At 46.1% G+C, this 27422-nt stretch overlaps 1 protein-coding gene across 7 annotated transcripts in view; it reads left to right on the top strand.

Moving 5' to 3' along the window:
• Window positions 1-4116: 4116 nt before the first annotated feature.
• The window catches only part of alg1 (ALG1 chitobiosyldiphosphodolichol beta-mannosyltransferase), an 86716-nt gene continuing 63410 nt past the window's right edge, over window positions 4117-27422 (top strand). For 3 of the 7 annotated variants that reach the window (XM_041205949.1, XM_041205947.1, XM_041205946.1), the window contains exons 1-6: window positions 4117-4413; window positions 8731-8811; window positions 8989-9092; window positions 9189-9337; window positions 20991-21080; window positions 21211-21300. In XM_041205949.1, the coding sequence (XP_041061883.1) occupies window positions 4125-4413; window positions 8731-8811; window positions 8989-9092; window positions 9189-9337; window positions 20991-21080; window positions 21211-21300 (803 nt within the window). In that variant the 5' untranslated portion in view covers window positions 4117-4124. Of the gene's footprint in view, window positions 4546-8730; window positions 8812-8988; window positions 9093-9188; window positions 9338-20990; window positions 21081-21210; window positions 21301-27422 lie in introns of all 7 variants that reach the window. The other 4 variants (XM_041205951.1, XM_041205950.1, XM_041205953.1 and 1 more) reach the window with 3 other exon arrangements.

The following is a 27422-nucleotide window of genomic DNA, read 5'->3' as shown; positions in this document are numbered from 1 at the left end:
TCCCCTCTCTCTCTCTCCTCTGCCCCTCCCCTCTCTCTCTCTCCCCTGCCCCTCCCCTCTCTCTCTCTCCCCTGCCCCTCCCCTCTCTCTCTCTCTCTCCCCTGCCCCTCCCCTCCCCTCTCTCTCTCTCTCTCTCTCCCCTGCCCCTCCCCTCTCTCCCTCCCCAGCCCCTCCCCTCTCTCCCTCCCCAGCCCCTCTCTTCTCTCTCTCTCCCCCCCCAGCCCCTCTCTTCTCTCTCTCTCCCCCCCCCCCCAGCCCCTCTCTTCTCTCTCTCTCCCCCCCCAGCCCCTCTCTTCTCTCTCCCCCCCCCAGCCCCTCTCTTCTCTCCCTCTCCCCCCCCAGCCCCTCTCTTCTCTCTCTCTCTCCCCCCAGCCCCTCTCTTCTCTCTCTCTCCCCCCCCAGCCCCTCTCTTCTCTCTCTCTCCCCCCCAGCCCCTCTCTTCTCTCTCTCTCCCCCCCCAGCCCCTCTCTTCTCTCTCTCTCCCCCCCAGCCCCTCTCTTCTCTCTCTCTCTCTCCCCCCCCACCCCTCTCTTCTCTCTCTCTCCCCCCCAGCACCTCTCTTCTCTCTCTCTCCCCCCCCAGCCCCTCTCTTCTCTCTCTCTCCCCCCCCCAGCCCCTCTCTTCTCTCTCTCTCCCCCCCCAGCCCCTCTCTTCTCTCTCTCTCCCCCCCCCAGCCCCTCTCTTCTCTCTCTCTCCCCCCCAGCCCCTCTCTTCTCTCTCTCCCCCCCCAGCCCCTCTCTTCTCTCTCTCTCCCCCCCCCAGCCCCTCTCTTCTCTCTCTCTCCCCCCCCAGCCCCTCTCTTCTCTCTCTCTCCCCCCCCAGCCCCTCTCTTCTCTCTCTCTCCCCCCCCAGCCCCTCTCTTCTCTCTCTCTCCCCCCCCAGCCCCTCTCTTCTCTCTCTCTCCCCCCCCAGCCCCTCTCTTCTCTCTCTCTCCCCCCCCAGCCCCTCTCCTCTCTCTCTCTCCCCCCCCAGCCCCTCTCCTCTCTCTCTGTCTCCCCCACAGCCCCTCTCCTCTCTCTCTCTCCCCCCCCAGCCCCTCTCCTCTCTCTCTCTACCCCCCCAGCCCCTCTCCTCTCTCTCTCTCCCCCCCCAGCCCCTCTCTTCTCTCTCTCTCCCCCCCCAGACCCTCTCTTCTCTCTCTCTCCCCCCCCAGCCCCTCTCTTCTCTCTCTCTCCCCCCCCAGCCCCTCTCCTCTCTCTCTCTCCCCCCCCCAGCCCCTCTCCTCTCTCTCTCTCTCTCCCCCCAGCCCCTCTCCTCTCTCTCCCTCCCCCCCCCAGCCCCTCTCCTCTCTCTCTCTCCCCCCCCAGCCCCTCTCCTCTCTCTCTCTCCCCCCCCAGCCCCTCTCCTCTCTCTCTCTCCCCCCCCGCCCCTCTCCTCTCTCTCTCTCTCCCCCCCAGCCCCTCTCCTCTCTCTCTCTCCCCCCCAGCCCCTCTCCTCTCTCTCCCCCCCAGCCCCTCTCCTCTCTCTCCCCCCCCAGCCCCTCCCCTCTCTCCCCCAGCCCCTCTCCTGTCTCTCTCTCCCCCCCCAGCCCCTCTCCTCTCTCTCTCTCCCCCCCCAGCCCCTCTCCTCTCTCTCCCCCCCAGCCCCTCTCCTCTCTCTCCCCCCCAGCCCCCCTCCTCTCTCTCCCCCCCAGCCCCTCTCCACTCTCTCCCCCCCCAGCCCCTCCCCTCTCTCCCCCAGCCCCTCCCCTCTCTCCCCCAGCCCCTCTCCTCTCTCTCTCTCCCCCCCCAGCCCCTCTCCTCTCTCTCCACCCCAGCACCTCTCCTCTCTCTCCCCCCCCAGCCCCTCCCCTCTCTCCCCCAGCCCCTCTCCTCTCTCTCCCCCCCCAGCCCCTCTCCTCTCTCTCCCCCCCCAGCCCCTCCCCTCTCTCCCCCAGCCCCTCTCCTCTCTCTCTCCCCCCCCAGCCCCTCTCCTCTCTCTCTCTCCCCCCCCAGCCCCTCTCCTCTCTCTCTCTCTCCCCCCCCAGCCCCTCTCCTCTCTCTCTCTCCCCCCCCAGCCCCTCTCCTCTCTCTCTCTCCCCCCCCAGCCCCTCTCCTCTCTCTCTCTCCCCCCCCAGCCCCTCTCCTCTCTCTCTCTCTCTCCCCCCCAGCCCCTCTCCTCTCTCTCTCTCTCTCCCCCCCAGCCCCTCTCCTCTCTCTCTCTCTCCCCCCCAGCCCCTCTCCTCTCTCTCTCTCTCCCCCCCCAGCCCCTCTCCTCTCTCTCTCTCTCCCCCCCCAGCCCCTCTCCTCTCTCTCCCCCCCCAGCCCCTCCCCTCTCTCCCCCAGCCCCTCTCCTCTTTCTCCCCCCCCAGCCCCTCCCCTCTCTCCCCCAGCCCCTCTCCTCTCTCTCTCCCCCCCCAGCCCCTCTCCTCTCTCTCTCTCCCCCCCCAGCCCCTCTCCTCTCTCTCTCTCCCCCCCCAGCCCCTCTCCTCTCTCTCTCTCCCCCCCCAGCCCCTCTCCTCTCTCTCTCTCCCCCCCCAGCCCCTCTCCTCTCTCTCTCTCCCCCCCCAGCCCCTCTCCTCTCTCTCTCTCCCCCCCCAGCCCCTCTCCTCTCTCTCTCTCCCCCCCCAGCCCCTCTCCCTCTCTCCCCCCCAGCCCCTCTCCTCTCTCTCTCTCCCCCCCCAGCCCCTCTCCCCCCCCAGCCCCTCTCCCCCCCCAGCCCCTCTCCTCTCTCTCTCTCCCCCCCAGCCCCTCTCCTCTCTCTCTCTCCCCCCCAGCCCCTCTCCTCTCTCTCTCTCCCCCCCCAGCCCCTCTCCTCTCTCTCTCTCCCCCCCCAGCCCCTCTCCTCTCTCTCTCTCCCCCCCCAGCCCCTCTCCTCTCTCTCTCTCCCCCCCCAGCCCCTCTCCTCTCTCTCTCTCCCCCCCCAGCCCCTCTCCTCTCTCTCTCTCCCCCCCCAGCCCCTCTCCTCTCTCTCTCTCCCCCCCCAGCCCCTCTCCTCTCTCTCTCTCCCCCCCCAGCCCCTCTCCTCTCTCTCTCTCCCCCCCCAGCCCCTCTCCTCTCTCTCTCTCCCCCCCCAGCCCCTCTCCTCTCTCTCCCCCCCCAGCCCCTCTCCTCTCTCTCCCCCCCCAGCCCCTCTCCTCTCTCTCCCCCCCAGCCCCTCTCCCCTCTCTCCCCCCCAGCCCCTCTCACTCTCTCCCCCCCAGCCCCTCCCCTCTTTCTCTCTCCCCCTCCTCTCCCCCTCCTCTCCCCCCTTTCTCTCTCCCCCATCCTCTCCCCCTCCCCTTCGCCGCTCCCCCCCCCCTCCCCTTCGCCGCTCCCCCCCCCTTCGCCGCTCCCCCCCCTCCCCTTCGACGCTCCCCCCCCTCCCCTTCGCCGCTCCCCCCCCTCCCCCTTCGCCGCTCCCCCCCCTCCCCTTCGCCGCTCCCCCCCCTCCCCTTCGCCGCTCCCTCCCCCTCCCCTTCGCCGCTCCCTCCCCCTCCCCTTCGCCGCTCCCTCCCCCTCCCCCTCCCCTTCCCCTTCCCCTCTCTCCCCCCCTCCCCCTCCCCCTCCCCTCTCTCTCTCCCCCTCCCCTCTCTCTCTCTCTCACTCCCTCCCCCAAGCCTCTTCCCAGCTCCGCTCTCTCCTTCTGTCCCCAGCCGTTCCCCTCTCGCGCTCTCTCCCCCGACCCTCCACCTCTCGCTCTCTCCCCCGACCCTCGCCTCTCGCGCTCTCCCCCGACCCTCCCCTCTCGCGCTCTCCCCCGACCCTCCCCTCTCGCGCTCTCCCCCGACCCTCCCCTCTCGCGCTCTCCCCCGACCCTCCCCTCTCGCGCTCTCCCCCGACCCTCCCCTCTCGCGCTCTCCCCCGACCCTCCCCTCTCGCTCTCTCCCCCGACCCTCCCCTCTCGCTCTCTCCCCCGACCCTCCCCTCTCGCTCTCTCCCCCGACCCTCCCCTCTCGCTCTCTCCCCCATCCCCTCACACACTCTCTCTCCCCTCCCCTCCGCCTTTGCCTCTGCCTCTGCCTCTCTCTCTCCAGCCCTGCCCCTTCTCACCTGCCACTCTCTTCTCATCAGCCCCTCCCTCTCCAGCTCCTCTCCTATCTCTCCAGCTCCTCCCCCTCCCCTCCTCTTCCCCCACTAGTACCCCCCCCCTCCCTCCCCCCCCCCTCCTGCTAACCCCGCTCCTCCCGCTAGTCCCGTCCCGCTCGCTAGCTCCGCCCCCTCTATATGCTGACGGTTACCATGGCTGCTCTATGGGTTATCCTGGTGCTTATTCTCTTGCTCTTACCGATCTTTGACTGCGGCTTCCTGCCGGCGCTCTGCGGGGTGGCGGCGGTGGCTTGTGCGCTTTTGGCGGCCCGGGCTCGTGCCGGGCCCGGTGCTCTGGTTGGGCCCGAGGCCGGCCGCCGGGTGTGTGTGCTGGTGCTCGGGGATGTGGGCCGCAGTCCGCGGATGGTGAACCACACACTGTCCCTGGCCAGGAACGGCTTCAGGGTGACTCTGCTTGGATATCCCGGTGAGTTCATGATGGAGAATGTGTTCTAGCTCCCTGTGAAATCAACATCACAACATCATCGGCTCTGAATAAATGTCTCCCAGTTAATTACAAAGCCATGAATAGTTAGTCTCAGGATATGAACATTTTACTGTAAGTCAAGACTATTATTGTACATTTTAAAACATTATAACATCTGTGTATGAATCAATTGTGAAATATTTGCAGAAAGGCTGTTTAGGTTTATGTAAAATGATTTGTAGATGTACAGTAATCTGTTATAGTGAAGTGAAACCATGATTTTTTTTTGAACTGGCAAAGCTAATATTAACAGCAGTCTTGACTTTAGTTTAACTGCTTTCACCCGATTCATTGATACATTGTGTAGGGTACTAATACTGCAGCTGCAAGCATGACATGAAGGTCCTAAATATCAATTTTCACATCTCAGAGACATAACAAATGATGAAGGCAAATGGCGACATCACTTATGCACCACACTGACGATCAGTTGGTACATTGGTTTGACAGCAGGTGCCAACATGGAAAACAACGACACCTCACATTGCTGCACTTGTTATAGAACCTGCCTCAAGGATTAGTCTCTTTAGCTATCTCTTTAGCAAAAGTGATCCCATCACAAGTAGATTTGTCCATCATTATAGATGGAAGGATTGAAGGTTGTCTTATAAGCAAAGTTTAGATAGACTAGGCCTGTTTCCACTGGAGTTTAGCAGGGTGAGGGGTCACTTGATTGAAGGGTGGCAAGGGCGCAGAATGTACTTGGATGCGGGGAATTCAATGTCCATCTCCAAGAGTGGCTCAGTAGCACCACTACTGACCAAGCTGGCCGACATAGCTAAATGACATAGCTGCTAGACTGGATCTGTGGCAGTGGTGGGGGAACCAACAAGAGGGAAAAACACTTGACCTGATCCTCACCAACCTGCCTGCCATAGATGCATCTGTCCGTGACACATCGGTAGGAGTGACCATCCCACAGTCATTGTAGAGCTGAAGCCCCACCTTCACATTGAGGATACCCTTCATCATGTTGTGTGGCACTATCACCGTACTAAATGAGATAGATTTCGAACAGATCTAGCATCTCAAGACTGGGCATCCATGAAACACTATGGGCCATCAGCAGCAGCAGGATTGTACTCGAGCACAATCTAAAACTTCATGACTCTGCATATCTCCCACTCCACCATTACCATCAAGCCAATGGACAACCATGGTTCAATGAAGAGTGCAGGAGCGCATGCCAGCAGCAGCACCAGTCATACCTAAAAATGAGGTGTCAACCTGGTGAAGCTATAAAACAGGACTACTTGCGTGCCGAACAGCATAAGCAGTAAGTGAAAGACAGAGCTAAGCGATCCCACAACCAATGGATCAGATCTAAACTCTGCAGTGCTGACACATCCAGTTGTGAATGGTGGTGGACAATTAAACAACTCATTGGAGGAGGAAGCTCCCCAACAATGATGGAGGAGCCCAGCATATCAGTGCAAAATATAAGGCTGAAGCATTTGCTACAATCGTCAGCCAGAAATGCTGAGTGGATGATCCATTTCGGACTCCTTCGGAGTTCCCCAGCATCACGGGTGCCAGTCTTTAGCCAATTTGATTCACTCCACGTGATATCAAACGGCTGAAGGCACTGCATACTGTAAAGGCTATGGGCTCTGAAAATATTCTGGCAGTAGTGCTGAAGACTCCTGTTCCACAACTTGCCGCACCCCTAGCCAAGTTGTTCCAGTACAGCGACAACACTGATGGCTACCTGGCTATGTGCAAAATTGCCCAGGTATGTCCTGTACACAAAAAGCATGACAAATCCAACCTGGCCAATTACTGACCCATCAGTCTACTCTCCATCATCAGTAAAGTAATGGAAGGGGTCATCATCAGTGCTATCAGGTGGCAGTTGCTTAGCAGTATCCTGCTCACTGACACCTAGTTTGGGTTCCACCAGGGCCACTCAGCTCCTGACCTCATTACAGCCTTAGTTCAAACATGGACAAAAGAGCAGAACTCTAGAGGTGAGATGAGAGTGACTACCCTTTACATCAAGGCATCATTTGACTGAGTGTGGCATCAAGGAGTCCTAGCAAAACTGAAGTCAATGGGAATCAGGGGGAAAACTCTCTTGGTTGGAGTCATACTTAGCACAAAGGAAGATGGTTGTGTTTGTTGGAGGTCGGTCATTTCAGCTCCAGAACATCACTGCAGGAGTTCCACAGGATAGTGTTCTTGGCCTAACCATCTTCAGGTGCTTCATCAATGACCTCCCTTCCATCATAAGATCAGAAGTGGGGATGTTCGCTGATTGCGCAATGTTCAGCACCATTCACGACTCCTCCAATACCGAAGCAGTCCATGTCCAAATGCAGCAAGACTTGGACAATATTGAGGCTTGGGCTGAGAAGTGACAAGTAAGATTTAGGCCACACGTGCCAAGCAATGACCATCTCCAACATGACAGAATCCAATCATCGTCCCTTGATGTTCGATGGCATTACCATCACTGAATCCCCCACTATCAACATCATGGGAGTTACCATTGACCAGAAACTGAACTGGAGTAGCCATGTAAATACTGTGGCTACAAGAGCGGGTCAGAGGCTAGGAATCGTGCGATGAGTAACTCACTTCCTGACTCCCCAAAGCCTGTCCACCAGCTACAAGGCACAAGTCAGGAATGTGATAGACTATTCCCCACTTGCCTGGATGAGTGCAGCTCCCACAACACTCAAGAAGCTTGTTATCATCCGGGACAAAGCAGCCCGCTTGATTGGCACCACATCCACAAACATTTACTCCCTCCACCACCGACGCAGAAGCAGCAGTGTGTACCATCTACAAGATGCACTGGACGAATTCACCATGGCTTCTTTGACAGCACCTTGCAAACCTATGACCACTACCATCTTGAAGGACAAGGACAGCAGATAGATGGGGACACCACCACCTGAAAGTTCCCCTCCAAGGCACTCACCATCCTGACTTGGGAATATATTGCCGTTCCTTCACTGCCGCTGGGTGAAAATCCTGGAACTCCCTTCCTAACAGCACTGTGGGTCTATCTACATCACATGGACTGCAGAGGTTCAAGAAGGCAGCTCACCTCCAACTTCTCAAGGGCAATTAGGGATGGGCAATAAATGCTGGCCCATGCAGCGAAGCCCACATCCCATGAATGCATTAAAAAAATGTAAGATCCTGAATGGTATTAACAAGATGGACATGGAAAGGACATGGAAAGAATTCAACAACTTTAGGTCTTGACCTCCCCCCTCCATCCCCACCCCCTTTCTGTTTCTTCCCCCTTCCTTTTGTTTTTTTTTCTAATAAATTATATAGATTTTTCTTTTTCCCACCTATTTCCATTATTTTAAAATATTTTTAAATCTTTTATGCTCCCCCCACCTCCACTAGAGCTATACCTTGAGTGCCCTACCATCCATTCTTAATTAGCACATTCGTTTAGATAATATCACCAACTTCGACACCTATGCGTTCTTTTGTTCTGCTGTCTGTGACATCTTTTGATGATCTGCTTCTATCACTGCTTTTGCCTACAACCACACCACCCCCCTCCACTTCTCTCCCACCACCACCACCACCTTAAACCATCTTATATTTCACCCCTTCCTGGGATTCGCCTAGTTCTGTCAAAGGGTCATGAGGACTCGAAACGTCAACTCTTTTCTTCTCCGCCGATGCTGCCAGACCTGCTGAGTTTTTCCAGGTAATTCTGTTTTTGTTATGGAAAGGATGTTTCTTCTTGTGGGTTTGTCCAGAACAAGAGGGCACTGTTTTAAAATTAGGATAGAGAAATTTTTTCTGAGGGTTGTGCAGCTTTGGAACTCTGCCTCCGAATGCGGTGGAGGCAGGGTCACTGAATATTTTTAAGGCAGAAATGGATAGATGCTTGTTAGACAAGGGAAGCAATCAAAGGTTATCGAGGGGTAGATGAGAACGTGCATTTCAAAAACAAACAGATCAGCCATGATCTTATTGAATGCCAGAGTGGGCCTGATGGGCTGAATGGCCTACTCCTCCTGTTTCATATGTTTATTTGTTTGTAGAATGAGGACAAGTTACTGAACAAACACATAAACAAGGAAAACAAATAATTAGACTTTTATCATTTGGAAATTTTATACATAATGAAGTATTTTGTGTATCACTTGTATCAATGACAAAACACAGAATCCAAAATATAATGATGCGGTGCTTTACTTTGTGTTTGCTTTTACACATCGTGGAAACGGAAAGCTGCCCAAAGTATGCATATTTCTAGATTTTTAAAATTTGAATTTTTTTCAGGTGCGAAACTTCATCGAGGTGTTTTAAATAATGATAAGATTAACATTGTCTACATAACAGAGGTCATGACGGGAATGAAATGTAAGTGTTGCTATCTTCATATAACGATTCTTCAAAGTCGATTGTGTATTAGTAAACATCTACATTTAGTTTGTCAGCTACAAACAATAATTATCTGTGTGAAGATGCAGACGTTTTACATACATTTAACGTTAGCACCATTTCCAGATTGTTAAGGTTTGTTTTTATAATTTGTAGTTGGACCAAAGATTTTCCAGTATGTGATCAAGATCTTTGTGCAGACTTTACAGATATGCTACATCCTATTAAAGATTGATGCACCTTCATACATGATCCTGCAGGTAAAAATTTTAGGTATTCTTTGATAGACTTTGCTCTGTTCACTTGTGTACTTGAATAAAATGGTAAGAAATTCTCTTTGTTTTACTTACAAACAGAATCCACCAGGCCTTCCTGCTATTGCAACTACATGGGCAGTATGTTTGCTAAAAGGAAGTAAATTTATTATTGACTGGCACAATTATGGTTACACCATTATGAGCTTGACACATGGAGATCATCATCCCATTGTGCTGATTGCCAAACGGTATGTACAGAGTGGTTTTCAATATGCAGTTCACTATTCCACTGTAACCTCTCCAGTCCAGATTGCTTGGGCCCAAGTCATTTGTGGAAATCAAAATTTTCTGGGTTCTAGAATGATGTTAGAATGCCTCACTGCAACTGTGTGGAGCAGAAAACACCATAGTTACAAATATTTACTTGAAACATAAAACGATAAATTATAAACCACTGATTAAAAATTGCTTTACTTATCCAAATACTGTATCTTACATGTTTCTGTTGATGCTAAGGGAACAGGTGGGTGTGCTCAAAGAAGTTCTGGACAGCTGGTGTTTCTGAGCAATAGATTTCCGGACTGGAGAAGTTGCAGCATATTCTGTTTAAAATTCTGATATAAATGATCTTATTTTAGCTGTTCTGTATACCATAATAGAAACAATAAACATTTATGGCACACAAGGGGATAATTTAACCCATTATGACTGTGCCAGCCAAAAAAGAAACTATCCAATCTAATCCCGCTTTCCAGTTATTGGTCTGTAACCCTGTAGGTTATAGCACCTCAAGTGCATATCCAGGTAATTTTTTTAAATGCAATGTTTCTGCCTCTACTATTCTTTCAGGCAGTGACCTCCAGACTCCCACCACTTTCTGGGTGAAACAAATTCTCAACTCCCCTCTAACCCTTCAGCCAATTACTTTAGATCTATGCCCACCCAGGTTATTGACCTCTCTGCTAACGCAAATCAGTCTTTCCTATCGACTGCTACTAATTTTATACATCCCAATTATATCTCCACTTTGCCTCCTCAATCCCAAAGATAATGAGCCCCAACCTATCCAATCTTGCCTCAGAGCTAAAATCCTCCATTCTTGGTAGCAACCTCATAAATCTCTTCTGTACCCTTTCTAGTGCGATCATACCCTTCCTGTAATGAGTGATGAGAACTGTACATAGTACTCTAGCTGGGGCAGAACTAATGTTTTCTATAATTTTAGCATATCCTCCCTGCTCTTATATCATATGCATTGGCTAATGAAAGAAAGTATTCATGTGTCTTACTAACCAACTTATTTACGTATTCTGCTACCTACAGGGATTTATAGACATGCACTCCAAAATCCCTCTGTTCCTTTACACTTCTCAGTATCCTGCCATTTATTGTGTATTCCCTTGCCTTGTTAGCCTTCCCTAAATGCATTACCTCGTATTCCTCTGGGCTGAGTTCCGCTTGCCATTTTACTACCCACCTGACTAGTCCTTTGATACCTCCCTGGCACGTACAGCTTCACTGTCAACTATACAGCAAATTTTTGTATCGTCTGCCAATTCGTTAATTATGGCCCCTACATTATGTCTAAACCATTGATATATACCATGAAAAGCAAGGGACCCAGCACTGAGCCTTGTGGAACCAAAATGGAAAAAGTCTTCCGATCACAAAAGCACCTATCCATTCATCATTATCTTTTTTGTTATATTCTTTCATGGGATGTGGGTGTCACTGGCTAGGCCAGCATTTGTTGCCCGTCCCTAATTGCCCTTGAGAAGGTGGTGATGAGCTGGTACTTTGAACCTCTGCAGTCCATGTGGTGTAGGTACACCCCGGAGTGCTGTTAGAGAGAGTTCCAGGATTCTCACCCAGTGACAGTGAAGGAACAGATGATACAGTTAGGTCAGGATGGTGTGTGGCTTGGAGGGGAACTTGCAGGTGGCGGTGTTCCCATGCATCTGACCTTGTCCTTTGAGGTGGCAGAGGTCGTGGGTTTGGAAAGTGTTGTCGAAGCAACTCATCAAGGTTCCTGCAGTGCATCCTGCAGATGGCACACACTGCTGCCATTGTGCATTGGTGGTAAAGAGAGTCAATGATAAATGTGATGGATGGGGTGCCAGTCAAGTGGTCTGCTTTGTCCAGGATGGTGTTGAGCTTCTTGAGTGTTGTGGGAGCTGCACCCATCCAAGCAAGCGGGGAGTATTCCATCACACTCCTGACTTATGCCTTGTCAATGGTGGACAGGCTTTGGAGAGACAGGACATGAGTTACTCTCTGCAGAATTCCCAGCGTCTGACCTACTCTTGTAGCTACAGTATTTATATGACTAGTCCAATTCAGTTGTTGATCAATGGTAGCAGCCAGGTTGTTGACAGTGGGAGATTCATTGATGGCAATGCCATTGAATGTCAAGGGAAGTTGGCTGGATTCTCTTTTGTTCAAGATAGTCATTGCCTGGCACTTGCATTGTGCGAATGTCTCTTCCCCAAGCTTGAATGTTGTCTGGACCTTGTTGAATGCAGGTACAGACTGCTTCGTTATCTGAGGAGTTGCAAACAGAACTGAACTCTGCAGTCATCAACGGACATCCCACTTCTGACCTTATGCTGAGGCAAGGTCATTGATGCATGTGAAGATGGTTGGGCTGAGGACACTATCTTGAGGAACACTTGCAGTGATGTCCTGGGCCATCAAGGTCCCACATGGGAGACTTATAAAGAAGGCAAATGCACATGGGATACAGGATAATTTGATAAGGTGCATTCAAAGTGTCTTAGTTGTAGGAGACAGAGGGTGATGCCAGAAGGCTGCTTTAGTGACTGGAAGCCAGTATCCAGTGGCGTACCACAGGGATCTGTGCTCGGTCCCCTATTATTGGTCATTTATATAAATGACATAGATGACTGTGGGGGGTAGGATTAGTAAGTTTGCGGATGACACAAAGATTGGTCGGGTGGTTAACAGTGATGTTGAGTGTCTTAGGCTACAGGAAGATATAGATGGGATGGTCAAATGGGCAGATAAGTGGCAGTTGGAATTTAACTCTGAAAAGTGTGAGGAGTCATTTGACAAGTAAGTATTCAATGAACGGCATGACACTAGGAAGTTCTGAGGAACAAAGGGACGTTGGCGTGTTTGTCCATAGATCTCTGAAGGGCATGTTAGTGGGGTGGTGAAAAAGGCATATGGAACACTTGCCTTTATTAATCAAGGCATAGATTACAAAAGTAGGGAGTTCATGTTGGAGCTGTATAGAACCTTTGTGAGGCCACATTATAGGAAGGATATGATTGCACTGGAAGGGGTGCAGAGGAGATTCACCAGGATGTTGCCTGGGGTGAAACATTTAAGCTCTGAAGAGAGGTTGGATAGACTTGGGTTGTTTTTGTTGGAGCAGAAAAGACTGAGGGGCGACCTGATCGAGGTGTACAAGATTATGAGGGGCATGGATAGGGAGCAGCTGTTCTCCTTAGTTGAAGGGTCAGTCACAAGGGGACACAAGTTCAAGGTGAGAGGCAGGAGGTTTAGGGGGGATGTGAGGAAAAACATTTTTACCTAGAGGGTGTTGATGGCTTGGAATGCGCTGCCTGGGAGGGTGGTGGAGGCGGGTTGCCTGACATCCTTTAAAAAGTACCTGGATGAGCACTTGGCACATCATAACATTTAAGGCTATGGGCCAAGTGCTGGTAAATGGGATTAGGTAGGTAGGTAGGTCAGGTGTTTCTCACGTGTTGGTGCATACTCGACGAGCTGAAGGGCCTCTTCTGCACTATGATATTCTGTGATTCTGTGACTGAGATTAATTATCTCCAACCATCTTTGTGCTCGGTATGATTCTAACCAGTGAGAGATTCCACCCCCCACCCCACACCCCCCCCAAATTCACATTGATTTCTTTATTGTCCAGGCTGCTCAATGTCACTCTCAATGACATCCTAACCCCACCCTCCGGCTGGCCAATCCCAGCCCCCATCCCTCCAGCTGGCCCCTTCCCTCCCCCCAACCCTCCAGCTGGCCCCTTCCCTCCTCCCCCCTACCCTCCGCTAGCCCCTTCCCTCCCCACCGACCCTCCTGCCTATGCTTCCCTCCTTAAGGAGGGATTGTTATTTCATTTGGTTCTTGAATTAGAGCTTTTTTAATCACCACATTGAGCTATGCCTATACTTTGTGATTAACATTCGCAAATCAGTGTATGAATATGCAGATGAGATTTGAATTTGCCAATACTTTTGTAAGATGAGATAAAGAAATATAAGTGTGGCAAATCTTATTACAGGAGATCCTGAAATGTTAGCTATTTTTAACGGCAAGAAAATATTCCACAGCTGCTATCTTCTGCATTTCCTGGTCGTCCTTGTTGGATAAGAAGATAAAATTGCAAATTGAGGCAAAGAGGCATGGGGTAAGGATGGGGCAAAAGCTTCAGAGTTTTAGAACATTGAAACCAGTTCTGTGCAGTGAGACCTGTTGAAGATGGCCAGGTTGCACCTGAACAGAAGCAATACCCTCGCAGCCAGTCAGCCACGTGTGGGGGAGTTTAAACTAATTTGGCAGGGGGCCGGGCACCAAGATGCTGCATTAAAAAGGAGTACAGCTGACTGGGAGAGACAGTTTGAAAACTATACAGAATTAGGTGGAATTGTAGAAAATACAAAAAGGCCTAAGTTAAGTTTGGAGTGCATGTGTGTAAATGTATGACATGTGGTCAATAAAGTTGGTGCAAATAGCTATGTGGGAACTGAAACCTGGCTCATTAAAGGGGAGGGTTGAATGCTTAATATTCCTGGGTACAAGGTACTCGGCAAGTAAGGAAGAAAATAAAAAGGAGTAAGAGTTTAGATGGAGGAAAGTATTACAGTGCTAGAAGTAAAATGCCTTGAGGGATCAAAGATGGAATCAATTTGGCTGGAGTTGAGAAACAATAAAGGAACTATTTTACTACTTAAACAAAAACAGAATTACCTGGAAAAACTCAGCAGGTCTGGCAGCATCGGCGGAGAAGAAAAGAGTTCTCGTTTCGAGTCCTCATGACCCTTCGACAGAACTTGAGTTCGAGTCCAAGAAAGAGTTGAAATATAAGCTGGTTTAAGGTGTGTGTGTGGGGGGCGGAGAGATAGAGAGACAGAGAGGTGGAGGTGGGGGGGGGGGGCGGTGTGGTTGTAGGGACAAACAAGCAGTGATAGAAGCAGATCATCAAAAGATGTCAACGACAAGAGTACAATAGAACACATAGGTGTTAAAGTTAAAGTTGGTGATATTATCTAAACGAATGTGCTAATTAAGAATGGATGGTAGGGCACTCAAGGTATAGCTCTAGTGGGGGTTTTTTTTTATTTATAATGGAAATAGGTGGGAAAAGGAAAATCTTTATAATTTATTGGAAAAAAAAAGGGGGAAACAGAAAGGGGGTGGGGATGGGGGAGGGAGCTCACGACCTAAAGTTGTTGAATTCAATATTCAGTCCGGAAGGCTGTAAAGTCCCTAGTCGGAAGATGAGGTGTTGACTAGGGACTAGACTAGGGACTTTACAGCCTTCCGGACTGAATATTGAATTCAACAACTTTAGGTCGTGAGTTCCCTCCCCCATCCCCACCCCCTTTCTGTTTCCCCCTATTTTTTTCCAATAAATTATAAAGATTTTCCTTTTCCCACCTATTTCCATTATAAATTAAAAAAAAACCCCACTAGAGCTATACCTTGAGTGCCCTACCATCCATTCTTAATTAGCACATTCGTTTAGATAATATCACCAACTTTAACTTTAACACCTATGTGTTCTATTGTACTATTGTCGTTGACATCTTTTGATGATCTGCTTCTATCACTGCTTGTTCGTCCCTACAACCACCCCCCCCCCCCCCCCCCACCTCCACCTCTCTGTCTCTCTATCTCTCCGCCCCCCACACACACACCTTAAACCAGCTTATATTTCAACTCTTTCTTGGACTCGAACTCAAGTTCTGTGGAAGGGTCATGAGGACTCGAAACGTCAACTCTTTTCTTCTCCGCCGATGCTGCCAGACCTGCTGAGTTTTTCCAGGTAATTATGTTTTTGTTTTGGATTTCCAGCATCCGCAGTTTTTTTGTTTTTATCTTATTTTACTACTTAGTTTAGTTTAGAGCTTGCCAAATAATGTGAAGGAGATAGAGGAGCAGATTTGTACTAAGCGGTGCGAGAGCTATGGAGTAGTGTTAATGAGAGAGTCAACTACCTAAATATTGAATGGGGCAGTGATTGTGTTAGGGGCAGAGATGGGGAGGAATTTCTGAATTGTGCTTCACACAAATTTTCTTGTTTTCTGCCCAATGAGGAAGGATGCGTTGGTGGATTTTGTCTGAGGGATTGGAATGGGACAAGTGGAAAATGTCACCATAGGGCAATAATGCGGGGAGGGGGGTGAATCTTGGGTTTGGGTTAGTTGCGAAGGACCGGGAGCAATCCAGAACAAAAATTCTTAACTGGAGGAAAACAAATTTTGTTAAATTAATGCCCAGATAAATTGGAGTCAAAGGCTGATGGGCAGAAATGTAATTCAGTCTTTAAAGAGGAAATGGTTGGGGTGCAGTCTAGGAACATTCCCACAAGGGCGAAAAGGAGTGTAACCAAAACCAGAGCTCCCTGGTTGACAAAGGAGTTTGAATAGGTCAAAGCAGAAAAAGGGGCCATATGACAGATGTCAGCTTGATAATGCAAGGAAGAACAAAGCTTCATATAAAATAAAGCAGATGTTAAAATGGAAATTTTAATCAAGGATCAATCGAGGCATCCAAGAGGACATTAGATGATTATCTGAATAGAAACAATGTGCAGGGGTATGAGGAAAAAGCAGGGCAATGGCACTAGGTCATAATGCCCAATTAGAGAGCTGGTGCAGAATGGCCTCCTCCTGTGACGTTAAGATTCCATGATTCTGATTCTGTGAAATAAGAGAGGCAAAAAGAGTACAAGAATAGATTGGAGGCTGACATAAAAAGAAATCCAAAGATCTTCTATCGGCATATTATCCAGTCCTCTCGCTACAGGTGTGCTAGAGGAAAGCTAACATTCTACCGTCGCTTAAAAATGAAGGCAAGGTAGAGCAAGTAATTACAAGCCAGTGAGCCTAATCTTAGTGATGGGCAAATTGTTGAAAACATTCTGAGGGGAAGGATAAATCATTATTTAAAAGGCATGGATTAATCAAGGACAGTCAGCCCCATTCAATATTTAGGGGAACTCATGACTGACTAATTTAATTTTTTGAGGAGGTTTGATGAGGGTAGTACATTTGATCTAGTCTACATGGATTTTAGTAAGGCTTTTGACAAGGTCCCACATGGCAGTTGGTCTGAAAATTAAAATCCCATGGGATCCAAGGGAAAGTGTCAAGTTGGATCTTAAATTGGCTCAGTGGTAGAAAGCAAAAGATATGTGAGTGCTCTTGTGACTGGAAGGCTGACTTGAGTCAGGTTCTGCAGGGCTTAGTACTTTCCTTTCATAGTACATATCAATGATTTAGACTTGAGCATATGGAGCATGATTAAAAATTTTGCAGAAGATACCTGTCTTGCCCCTAAGACATGAAAGAGATCATAAACAGTTTAGATCAAACCTTACCTTTTTTGCCTATTTAGTAAGTGGACATTGCTGAACCAAAAGATGTGTTATGGGTCACATGATTCACAAGTTGCCTACAGTTTCTGGAAATTTTCAACAGTAGTTACAGCACAAAAGCTCATCCTTATGGAATCTCATACTTCTCATTGTGAGGACACATTACAATCAACAAAACCAGGGACCAGCAGCTGATCTGTCGCCCCAGCCTGGACCATAACAAAAGGGGAAGCCTTCAAAACTTGTTTTACCTGCAGAGGTGCTAAAAGTCACCATTTATCTCCTAAGGTGAACAATGGATTTTGACCAGAGGCATAGAGGCTGCTTGTTAGCCTGCAACTGACTCAGTAATGGGCAACATCACATGACCTAAGCTCTTCTGGCCTCTGGAAAGTTTTAATATTACATTTCCAGACTCACGACTCTGTCTGCTGTTTAAACTCCAGCCTGCAAACGTCAAAGCAGGAACTCAGGCTGACCATCAGCCAGCATCGTCTGAGCGTCCTCTGTGCCTTTCCCCTAGAAGATTTCTGCCATCACCTGTTGAGATGACCAAGTCTCTGTATACCAACCTCATCTTGCTGCATTACCTTCAACTTTAAAGGAATTCTGCAAAATCCTGCTTCAGCCAGCTGTATTATAGCTCCTCTGTGAAGGATCCCTCACTAGATTCTGGAAATCATCTGATTCCACATCTGTGATGCTTTCTCTTTTAAGTTATAGTCATAGTTGAAAAAACTGCTCTTTCCTATTTTCGTGTGTGTGTGATTGCGACCATTCCCCGGGTTTGAATATGTGAATAAACTATACTTCTGATTTAACCTCAGAGTTTGCTATGAGTCATTTTAAAAATTGACCTCACAAACAGAGGGTTTGGGGAAACACGCGCCGCAGCCTATTTCAAAAATTAAAGCACCTCTGCTTATGGACATATGATGAGAAAATAAGAGTTTTGCCTCCTTCTCCTGCCTGTAACGATACAAAAAATGACCCTTGTGGCTGATAGTGAGAAAGAAAGCTATAGACTGCAGAAATGCCTCTAGCTTGCCAGTCCAGTAGCTTTATCACTTTGCCATCCCATACATAATATAGTGTGTATGTATATTTATATATTATGTCAATATGACATGAAAAGCAATCAAACTGTATCAAGTATCAAAACGTCATTCTTTTTTGTTATTTTAAAATGGACTTCTGTTGAATCACAAAATGGCTGATACAAGTCACATGACCACAGATTGACCCTTTGTTTTGGAAACTACCAACTGGAGTTACAAGAATAAAAGAATCCTCCTTTCATCATCATAGAATCTCACACCCAAACCAAGAAACGAACTAATGAGCCAATGATTAGTTTAGCAGATAACCTCATGGCAGAATTAAATGGCGCCGAGGGAAGTTCCTAGATGGACCAAGAAAGAATGAGGGTGATGCTCCACTTAATCGAAGAGCCAATAGGGGAGTACAGCTGGAGCTGAACATCCACCTGAGAGCTGTAGTGTTCCAGAGCTCATGGAACAGCTTTTGGGAAGACCCATTCCCAAAACAAAAGAGGACAAGAGGAACAGCAAGATTAAATTGCGGGGAGACATGGATGAGACTCACATTGAACACCCTACTATCCGGCTAACAAACACAGAAATTCTACTGATATTGGACTCCATATTCACCCATCTAAATGCAGAACAGTGATGAGATCTGACAGAGCTATCCACTGCATTTAAAAGCAGCTGTAGAGACAAGCCAGGCTGCACCACTGTAGATCCACCTGATGTCAATGTGGGAGAGACTCCTCCTATTATGCAACATCCCTCTCACCTGGGTCCGGAAAAGCTGGCCCAGGTTCAGGGGGAGATTAACTACATGTTGCAGCTCCAACTAATAAAGCCTTTCAGCTCCTCAGGTGTGCTCGCACCCAAGCTGTATGCTAAACTGGAATTCCAACAGGAGGCAAAGATCAAATTATAGCCACCAATTTCTTGGAAATCGGATTGGTAAAAGTGCCTGGATTTGAGCAAATAAATTCACAGGTTACAAAGGTGGACAGTGAAGAGTTAAGCTTGACAAGAGCAGCTCAGCCTGACAGTCAAAAGGATTTGCATTTAAATAGTGAGAAACACAGAATAGCCAAGAACAGCTTGACTGGTACTAACAACCTGGGTCCTAGCCGCCATGTAAAAACCCAAGACCCTTTAGCAATATGAAATTAGGATTTGAAGAGGCACTAAGTTCTGAAATCAGTATCTTTGCTTATGCCTAACCCCAAAGATAAAAAATTCAGAACTTTAATACCTGAATAGTCTTTCCCCAATAAAGGCAGATTTTGAATGTAACCAGGTCACCTAAACATTACCCACGTTGCAGGAAAGGACAGTGTCATTGCTGGTACCCTATCCCAAGTTTAAACCTCAAGTACAACAGGGAACTGACGTTACACCTGCTGTGCGTTTGACATTCCAGTGTGAACGAGAGAATGAATGGTTACCTCTTTACTTCATTGTGGGGAAAGAAGGTCACATGACTTGAGTAACCATTTTTATATCTCTATATTCCTTTGAGAGCTGAGAAACCCTCAATCTGCTGTTTTAACACCAGCTGGAAAGAACTCCAGCCCAGCTAACCAAATGCCACCACCATCTTTCAACTCCTTGATGTCTGTTTAATTTTACAAGCCTCTGATCAATGCCTGCCAAGCAGTCTAAACAGAAAGCCTATTGTGTTGCAATGTCCTTCATTTCAAGGATTTTTCGTGGTGCTGTCTCCAACCAGGAACTCATCTGGATGTAACTCTGCCATGAAAAAAACACCCTCTGGATTTTGACTTCTTGCAACTTTGGAAATCATGTGAACTAATGTTCATTTGTTTTTTTTTATTGCTGTGAAGCTTCCTCTTCTATCCCCCCCTCCCATACTGTGTGTGAGTTTGCAAGGATCCCACTCTTCCCCACCCCTCCCCCACCACCTCCCGGGTTTGATTGTGAATAAACTAACCTTCTGAGTTAATCATAATGTGAGCTTGCTGTCCGTTATTATTAAATTGGATTCCATAAACTGAGGGTTTGGGGGTGGTACGCCACAGCCTATTTTAGAAATAATTTAAAAAAAAACCTCTACTTACAGACAGGCAGTGAGAGGATAAAGAAGTTCAGTTTTTCTTTCTTCTGTCCGTAACAATTATAAAACCTATATCAAACACTGGTTTGGCCCCAGCTGGAGCATTGTGTCCAATTCTAGACATCACGTTTTAGGAAGGATGTGGAAGCTTTGGAGAGGGTACAGAAGAGATTTACAGAACTTAACAAAATCACAGAATTTTAACAGCCCAGAAGGAGGCCATTCAGCCCATCATGTCAGCACCGGCTCTCCAAATGAGCATTATGACCTAGTTCCATTGTCCTGCCTTTTCCCTGTACCCCTGCACATTGTTTCTATTCAAATAATCATCTAATGCCCTGTTGAATGCCTTGATTGAACCTGTCTCCACCACACTTTCAGGCAATGCATTCCAGACCTGAACCACTCATTGTGTGAAAAAGTTTTTCTCATGTCACATTTGATCCTTTTGCAAATCATTTTAGATCTGTGCCCTCTCATTCTTGATCCTTTTAGGAGTGGGGAACAACTTCTCCCTATCTACTTAGAATGGTTCCAGGGATGAGGGATTACAATAACATTGATATAGTATTTTGTGCTGTATTATTATTGTCTATAATTCTATGTTTTATAAAAATGTAAAAAAAACATTCAAGACCTTACCACAAAATTAGGATCGAAATGAGCTCCTTTGCTTAGGGCAAATAGTGCTTCAGTGTCTCCTAGTGGCCAAATCTTGACTGAAGATAGTATTTTTAACCATACAAATGGTGTCATTCATTGTGTGATAGGGAAGCTGTAACAGTTTTTAACAACGACGATACCTTTGTATCGATATCAATGGTGTTTTAAGTAGATGTGATATTTTTATAATGCAATTTTCCATCAGAGGAGACTGCCTGAGAAATTTTTATTTCACCTAATGTCTCCCACAAACTGACTACTTTCTGATGTATAAAAATAAAATGGAAAATTATTGATTTAAAAAATATTTTCTGTATTGTTACGATCCTGTTAGGAGCTGATAATATTTAAAGAACAATCCGAACACCACAAGATTTAATGGTTTTTAAGCAAAAATAAACTTTATTGTATGTGAAAGAATTGAACAGAACAATCGCAATTAGCTTAACAATATGGTAAATAACTACATATGTTATGCACTCAGTTTTACTTCCTTCCCCCAAGAATTTTCTTATACTTTGTTATCTTAGAGTTATTTACTTCTGTTGGGACCACCCAAAAGTATGCCGTAGTTCTCTGGGAATTACTTTAATTCTCCTCAGTTCCAACTATTCTCAGAGGTAAGACTTTCATCTTGATAATGGATGCCTTCTCAATACTTCCAAGCTATTTGGAAAGAAGAATGCATTAATTACAGCTGCACAATTTATGATTTAATATCTTCTATTAATTGAATTTTTAAAAAAATAGGTATGAACAATTTTTTGGAAAACTCTCTGATTCAAATCTATGTGTCACTGAAGCTATGAAAGAAGATTTGAGAGTGAACTGGAATATCAAGTGAGTATAAATATTGATTTGTTATACCACATACATTAGATTTAACATATTTTACCATTATAGATGGCAACCCTAGCCTAACGAACAGAATGTCTAACGCATACTCTGCCCTATTTTGTTTTGAGAGTAAACCCAACTTTAGCTTTTTTAGCTGGGGAGTGTCATTTGGAATCTATTACTTAGTCACCTTGAAGTACATTTGGGATAGGTCGTTCTCTATGGTTATGTTAAATAAATTGGAAGTTTTGTAGGTATTATACTGATGCTTATGGAAAGCTGTCTGGTGCATCATCCTACTTGAGGCAAAGTATATAGTATGAAGAAGCAACAATTGTAACACTAACATAGTGATGAAAAGAAAATCATGGTAGACATTGGATTTATACGTAACACTTGATTTAGAATTATTAATTTATAAAAAGCATGCATGAAGCAAATAAATACTGTAGAAATTGTTAGGAATTTTTCTTATCCTCTTTATTTTCTTTCATGTGGAGAAGTCGATTGCAAATTTAAACACACCACAATTGGCAGTTTCAAATAAAGATCTCTATTTATTTCAGTTCTCTTAATTGATAATTAAGATTTTTATGCTTTGTGGGAAGAGGGTAAATGTGTTTTCATTTGGCTTACAAATTCCTCTATAACTGAACAATGAAACATTACAATGTTGAAAGAATCTATCTAATATGTCTTAATCCAATGCAACGTCCTTTCTGTATCATTCGTTATGTAGGATTACATTGGATATATGGTAGAGAAACAGGCAATTTGACCCAACCCGTCCAGTATTTATGCTCCACATGAATTTCCTTCCATCTTTTTTTACCAAATCTACCATTGTAACTCTGTTCTCTCTTCCCTCATATGCTTGTCTAGCTTCCCCTTAAATGCATCTATACTATTGGCTTCAATCAGTCCCTATGGTATCAAGTTCCACATTCTCACCTCTCTTTTAGTCAGGAAGTTTCTTCTCGATGCCCTATTGGATTTCTTTTGATTGATAACCTCTAGTTATGCTCTTCCTCAGAAGAGGAAACATTCTCTTTACCCACTCAAAACCTTACATAATTTTAAATTTCTCCATTAGATCACCCCTCAGCCTTTTTTTTCAAGAGAAAAGAAATGAGCCTATTCTTTCTTTCCTGATATGCATATACTCGTATTTCTGGCGTCATCTTTGTAAATCTTTTGCAATCTCTCCAGCCTCTATAATTTTTATAATAATATGATCAGAACTGGATGCGGTACTCAAAAGTATAGGTACAGGCTTCAACGGTGCCTTTGTTTGAACTGGCGAATAGCTAATTGTATTGTATTGACCTGTATTGTAGAAGGAAGATAGAACATGTACATCGAATTATTGACCGCTCAGCTTAACATCGGTGGTAGGAAAATAATGGAATCCCTGCTAAAGGAGAGAATAGAAGTGCATCTAGAAATGAAAAATATAATAATGAGTAGTCTGCATGGATTGCAAAAGGGAAATTCTTGTTTGACTAATCTTACTGATTTATTTGAGGAGCTAACAGAGACAGTAGACAATAGTATTGCGGTAGATGTAAATTATCTAGATTTTCAAAAGGCCTTCGATCAGGAGAAATTTCTCTTCATGATCCTAAATTTTAGCAAGGCTTTTGACAAGGTCCCATATGACAGACTGGTTTAAAAAAAATAAAAGCCCATGGGATCCAGGGTAATGTAGCAAGATGGATGCAAAATTGGTTCAGTGACAGGAAACAAAGGGTAATTGTTGATGGATGTTTTTGTAACTGGAAGGCTGTTTCCAGTGGGGTTCCGCAGGGCTCAGTACTAGGTCCTCTGATTTTTGTGGTATATATTAATGATTTGGACTTAAATGTAGGGGGAACAATCAAGAAGTTTGCAGACAACACAAAAATTGGTCACAGGATAGACAGTGAGGAGGATTGCTGTTGACTGCAGGAAGATATCAATGGACTGGTCAGGTAGGCAGAAAAGTGGCAAATGGAATTCAACTCAGAGAAGTGCGAAATGATACATGTAGGAGGTCAGACAAGGCAAAGGCATACACAATAAATGGGAGAATACTAAGAGGAGTGGAGGAAGTGAGAGACCTTGGAGTGAATGTCCACAGATCCCTGAAGGTAGCAGGACAGGTCGCTAAGGTGGTTGAGAAGACATATGGAATTCTTTCATTCATTGGCCGAGGTATAGAATATAAGAATGAGGAGGTTATGCTGGAACTATATAAAACATTACTTAGGCCACAATTCTATGATTCTAAATGATTGCCTCCCTCATTCTGAAACTGTGTCCCCTTTTTCCAGATGCCCCAGTTAGGGGAAACAATATCTCAGTATCTACTCTGTCAGGTCCCTCTTAATGTTTCAATGAGAAACCTTCTCATCCCAGGGGCCAATCTAGTGATCTTCGCTGTACCACCTCCAATGCAAGTATATCCTTCCATAAATATGGACACCAAAGTTGCACACAGTATTCCAGGAGTGATCTAACCAAAGCCTGGTAGAATTGTAGCACGACTTATTTATTCTTGTTCTCTAATCCCTTTGCAATAAAGACTGCTGTAGCTGCATGCTACATTTTGTGCTCCTTGCACAAGTACACCCAAGTGTCTCTGAACGTCACCATTTACTGGTTTCATGCCTTTTAAAAAATATTTTGCTTTTCTATTCTATTCTTAGGAGCAAAGTGAATAACATTTTCCCATATTATTGTCCATATACCACCTTGTTGTCCGCTCACTTAAACTCTCCATGTCTCTTTGCAGCTTCTTTGTGTCCTCTTCACAGCTTGCATGCCTACTAGCTTTGTATCATCAGCAAACCTAAATACGTTACTCTGTCTTTTTGCCTAAGTCATTCATATAGATTGTAAATAATTGAGGCCCCAGCCAGAAATCAGTCCTTACAGCATTCCACTAGTCACAGTCAGCCAACTTGAAAATGCTCCATTTATCCCTACTCTCTGCTTCCTGTCAGTTAACCAGTTAACCAATCCTCTGTCCGTGCTATTATATCGCCCCAAACTCCATGTCCCCTTATCTTGTGTCTTAACCTTTTGTGTGGCACCTTATCGAATGCCTTTTGGAAATCCAGGTATGCTACAGCTGCTGTTTTTTCTATATCTACCCTATTAGTTACATCCTCAAAAATCTCTAATAAATTTGTAAAACAGGATTTTCCTTTCGTAAAACCGTGTTGACTTATAAGTATGTTTCTCTAAATGCATTATTAAGACTTACTTAATCGGTTCAGCACTTTCCTGATGACTGATGACTGACATTTTTTTCTGTCGCTCCTTTTTTGAATAGCAGTGTTACATTTGCTAACTTCCAATCTGCTGGGGCCGTCTAGAACCTAGGGAATTTTAGGTCAACCATAGCCAGGACATCCACTATCTCTGTAGCTATCTCATTTAGAACCCTAGGATGTAGGCCATCAGGTCTTTGGGTTTGTCAGCGTTTAGCCTCCTTGAGTTTCTCCAAAACTTTATCTCCGATATTAATTACCTTATTTTCCTCACTCTTACTGTATTTACCCCTAGTTTACCCTCTATTTCCAATATGAAACTTGTGTCTTCTACTATGAAGACAGACACAAAATATTTGTTCAATGTCTTCGCCATTTCCTCATTCCACATGATAATTTCTCGTGTCTCTGCTTCTAAGGGTCTAATGTTTAGTTACTCTCTTCCATTTTACGTACTTGTAAAAGCTCTTACAATCTTTTTATATTCCTGGCTAGTTTACTCTCATGTTCTATTTTTTTCCCCTTTTTAATAATTTTTTGGTAGCCCTTTCCTGGTTTCTAAAACACTGTAAATCCTTAGACTTACTATTATCCTTTGCAACATTGAACGCCTCTTATTTTAACCTAAAATTAACCACAGATGGAACTTTCTCACTGCGTTTTATTTTTTAATGGAAAGTATTTTTGTTGAACAATTTGAATTGTTTCTTTAAATGTTTCCCACTTTTTATATACCACTGTATCTTTTAGTCTGATTACCCAAATAGCTCTGCACTCATACCCATGGAATTGGTTTTGCTTACGTTTAAGATTCTCATTTATGATTGGAGTATGTTGTTTTCAAACTTGATGTGGAATTCAATTATGTTATCATCACTGTTGTCACTGAGCTGGTAATCCAGAGACCCAGGCTAATGCTGGGGATACTGGCTCAAATTCCACCAAGGCAGCTGGTGGAATTTAAATTCAAATCAACTAATAAATCTGTAATTACAAAAATGCTAGCCCAAGTAATGGAAATATCGTTGTGTGTCATAAAAAAAACCATCAGGTTCACTAATGTCCGTTATGGAAAGAAATCAGATGCCCTTACCCGGTGTGGTCTACTTGTGACTCCAGATCCGTAGCCATATGGTTGACTCTTGTACCCTTTGAAATGGCTTAGCAAGCCACTCGGTTTTACCAAACCACCATAGAAAAGTCAAAAAGGAATGAAACCAGACTGACAATTGGACATCAATTTGGACACCGTAAACAACAATGGCGCATCCAGCTTTGTCAACTCTGCAAAATCCACCTTCCTAACAACTGTTGTTTGGCTTTGTTCCAAAATAACGGGAGTTGTGAAGCCTGAAATAGTCATAGTCATCAAATCATACTTTACAATGTCCCAGACATCACCATCGCTATCCCTGGGTATAACCTGGATACCATCAGCAGGATAGACCCACCAGAGGTGGCGGCACAGAGGTATACAGTTGGGGTGGAGTTCTCCTGGGAGTCCTTAACATTGATTCTGGAACGCATGAAGTCCTATGGTATCAGGCCAAACATGGGCAAGGAAACCTCCTGCTGGTTACCACTACCACACCACCCACCCCCACCCCACTTCAGCTGATCAATCAGTATTCCTTCATGTTGAGCACTGAGGATGGCAAGGGCACACCGTACTCTGGGTGGAGGATTTCAATGGCCATCACCGAGTGTGGTTCGGTAGTATCAATAATCGAGTTGGCCAAGCCCTAAAGGAAACAGCTGCTAGATTGGTTCTGCGGCAGGTGGTGAGGGAACCAACATGTTGGAAGAATCTACTTGACCTTATTCTCTGCAATCTACCTGTCGCATATGTATCTGTCCATGACAGTATTGGTAGGAATGACCACGCACAGTCTTTGCGGAGACAAAGTCCCCTCCTCATTGAGGATGCCCTTCATTGGTTTGTGTGACACTACCATCATGCTAAATGTGAGAGATTATAAAAGATCTAGCAACTCAAAACTGGGCATCCATGAGGTGCTGTAGGCTATCAACAGCAGCAGAATTGTACTCAATCCGTAACTTCATAGCCTGGCATATCTCTCACTCTACCATTACCATCAAGCCGAGAGATCAACCCTCGTTTAACGAAGAGCGCAGGAGAGTATGCCGAGAGTAACACCAGGCACACCTAAAAATGTGTCAACCCGGTGAAACTTCATCACAGGTCTCCTTGCATGCCAAACAATGGAAGCAGCATGTGAAACATATAGCTAAGTGACCCCACATCCAACAGATCAGAACAAAGCTCTGCAGTCCTGCTACAGCCTGTTGTAATTTGTGATGGATAATTAAACAACTAACGGGGAGGATGCTGCACAAATGCTCCCATTCTCAGTGATAGAGGAGCCCAACACATAAGTACAAAAGACAAGGCTGAAGCATTTGCAACCATCTTCAGCCAGAAGTGCTGAGTGGATGATACACCTGGACCACCACTGAGGTCTCCAGCATCACAGATGCAGTCTTCCGCCAATTCAGTTCACTCCATGTGATTATCAAGAAATGGCTGAAGGCACTGGTCCCTGACAATGTTCCAGCAATAGTACTGCTGTGACTAGTGGTGTTCCACAGGGATCAGTGCTGGGACCTTTGCTGTTTGTAGAATACGTAAATGATTTGGAGAAAAATGTAACTGGGCTAGTAAGTTTGCAGATGACATTAAGGTTGGAGGAGTTGCAGATAGTGAAGAGGATTGTCAAATGATACAGCAGGATATAGATCAGTTGGAGGCTTGGGCAGAGAAATGGCAGATGGAGTTTAATCCGGACAAATGCGAGGTAATGCATTTTGGAAGGTCTAATACAGGCAGGAATTATACAGTAAATGGCAGAA

This window comes from Carcharodon carcharias, chromosome 15, assembly GCF_017639515.1.
Source record: "Carcharodon carcharias isolate sCarCar2 chromosome 15, sCarCar2.pri, whole genome shotgun sequence".
In the NCBI taxonomy this organism is placed as follows: Eukaryota; Metazoa; Chordata; class Chondrichthyes; order Lamniformes; family Lamnidae; genus Carcharodon; species Carcharodon carcharias.
The sequence above is the reverse complement of the archived record's forward strand: the minus strand, read 5'-3'. Positions and strand labels throughout refer to the sequence as shown.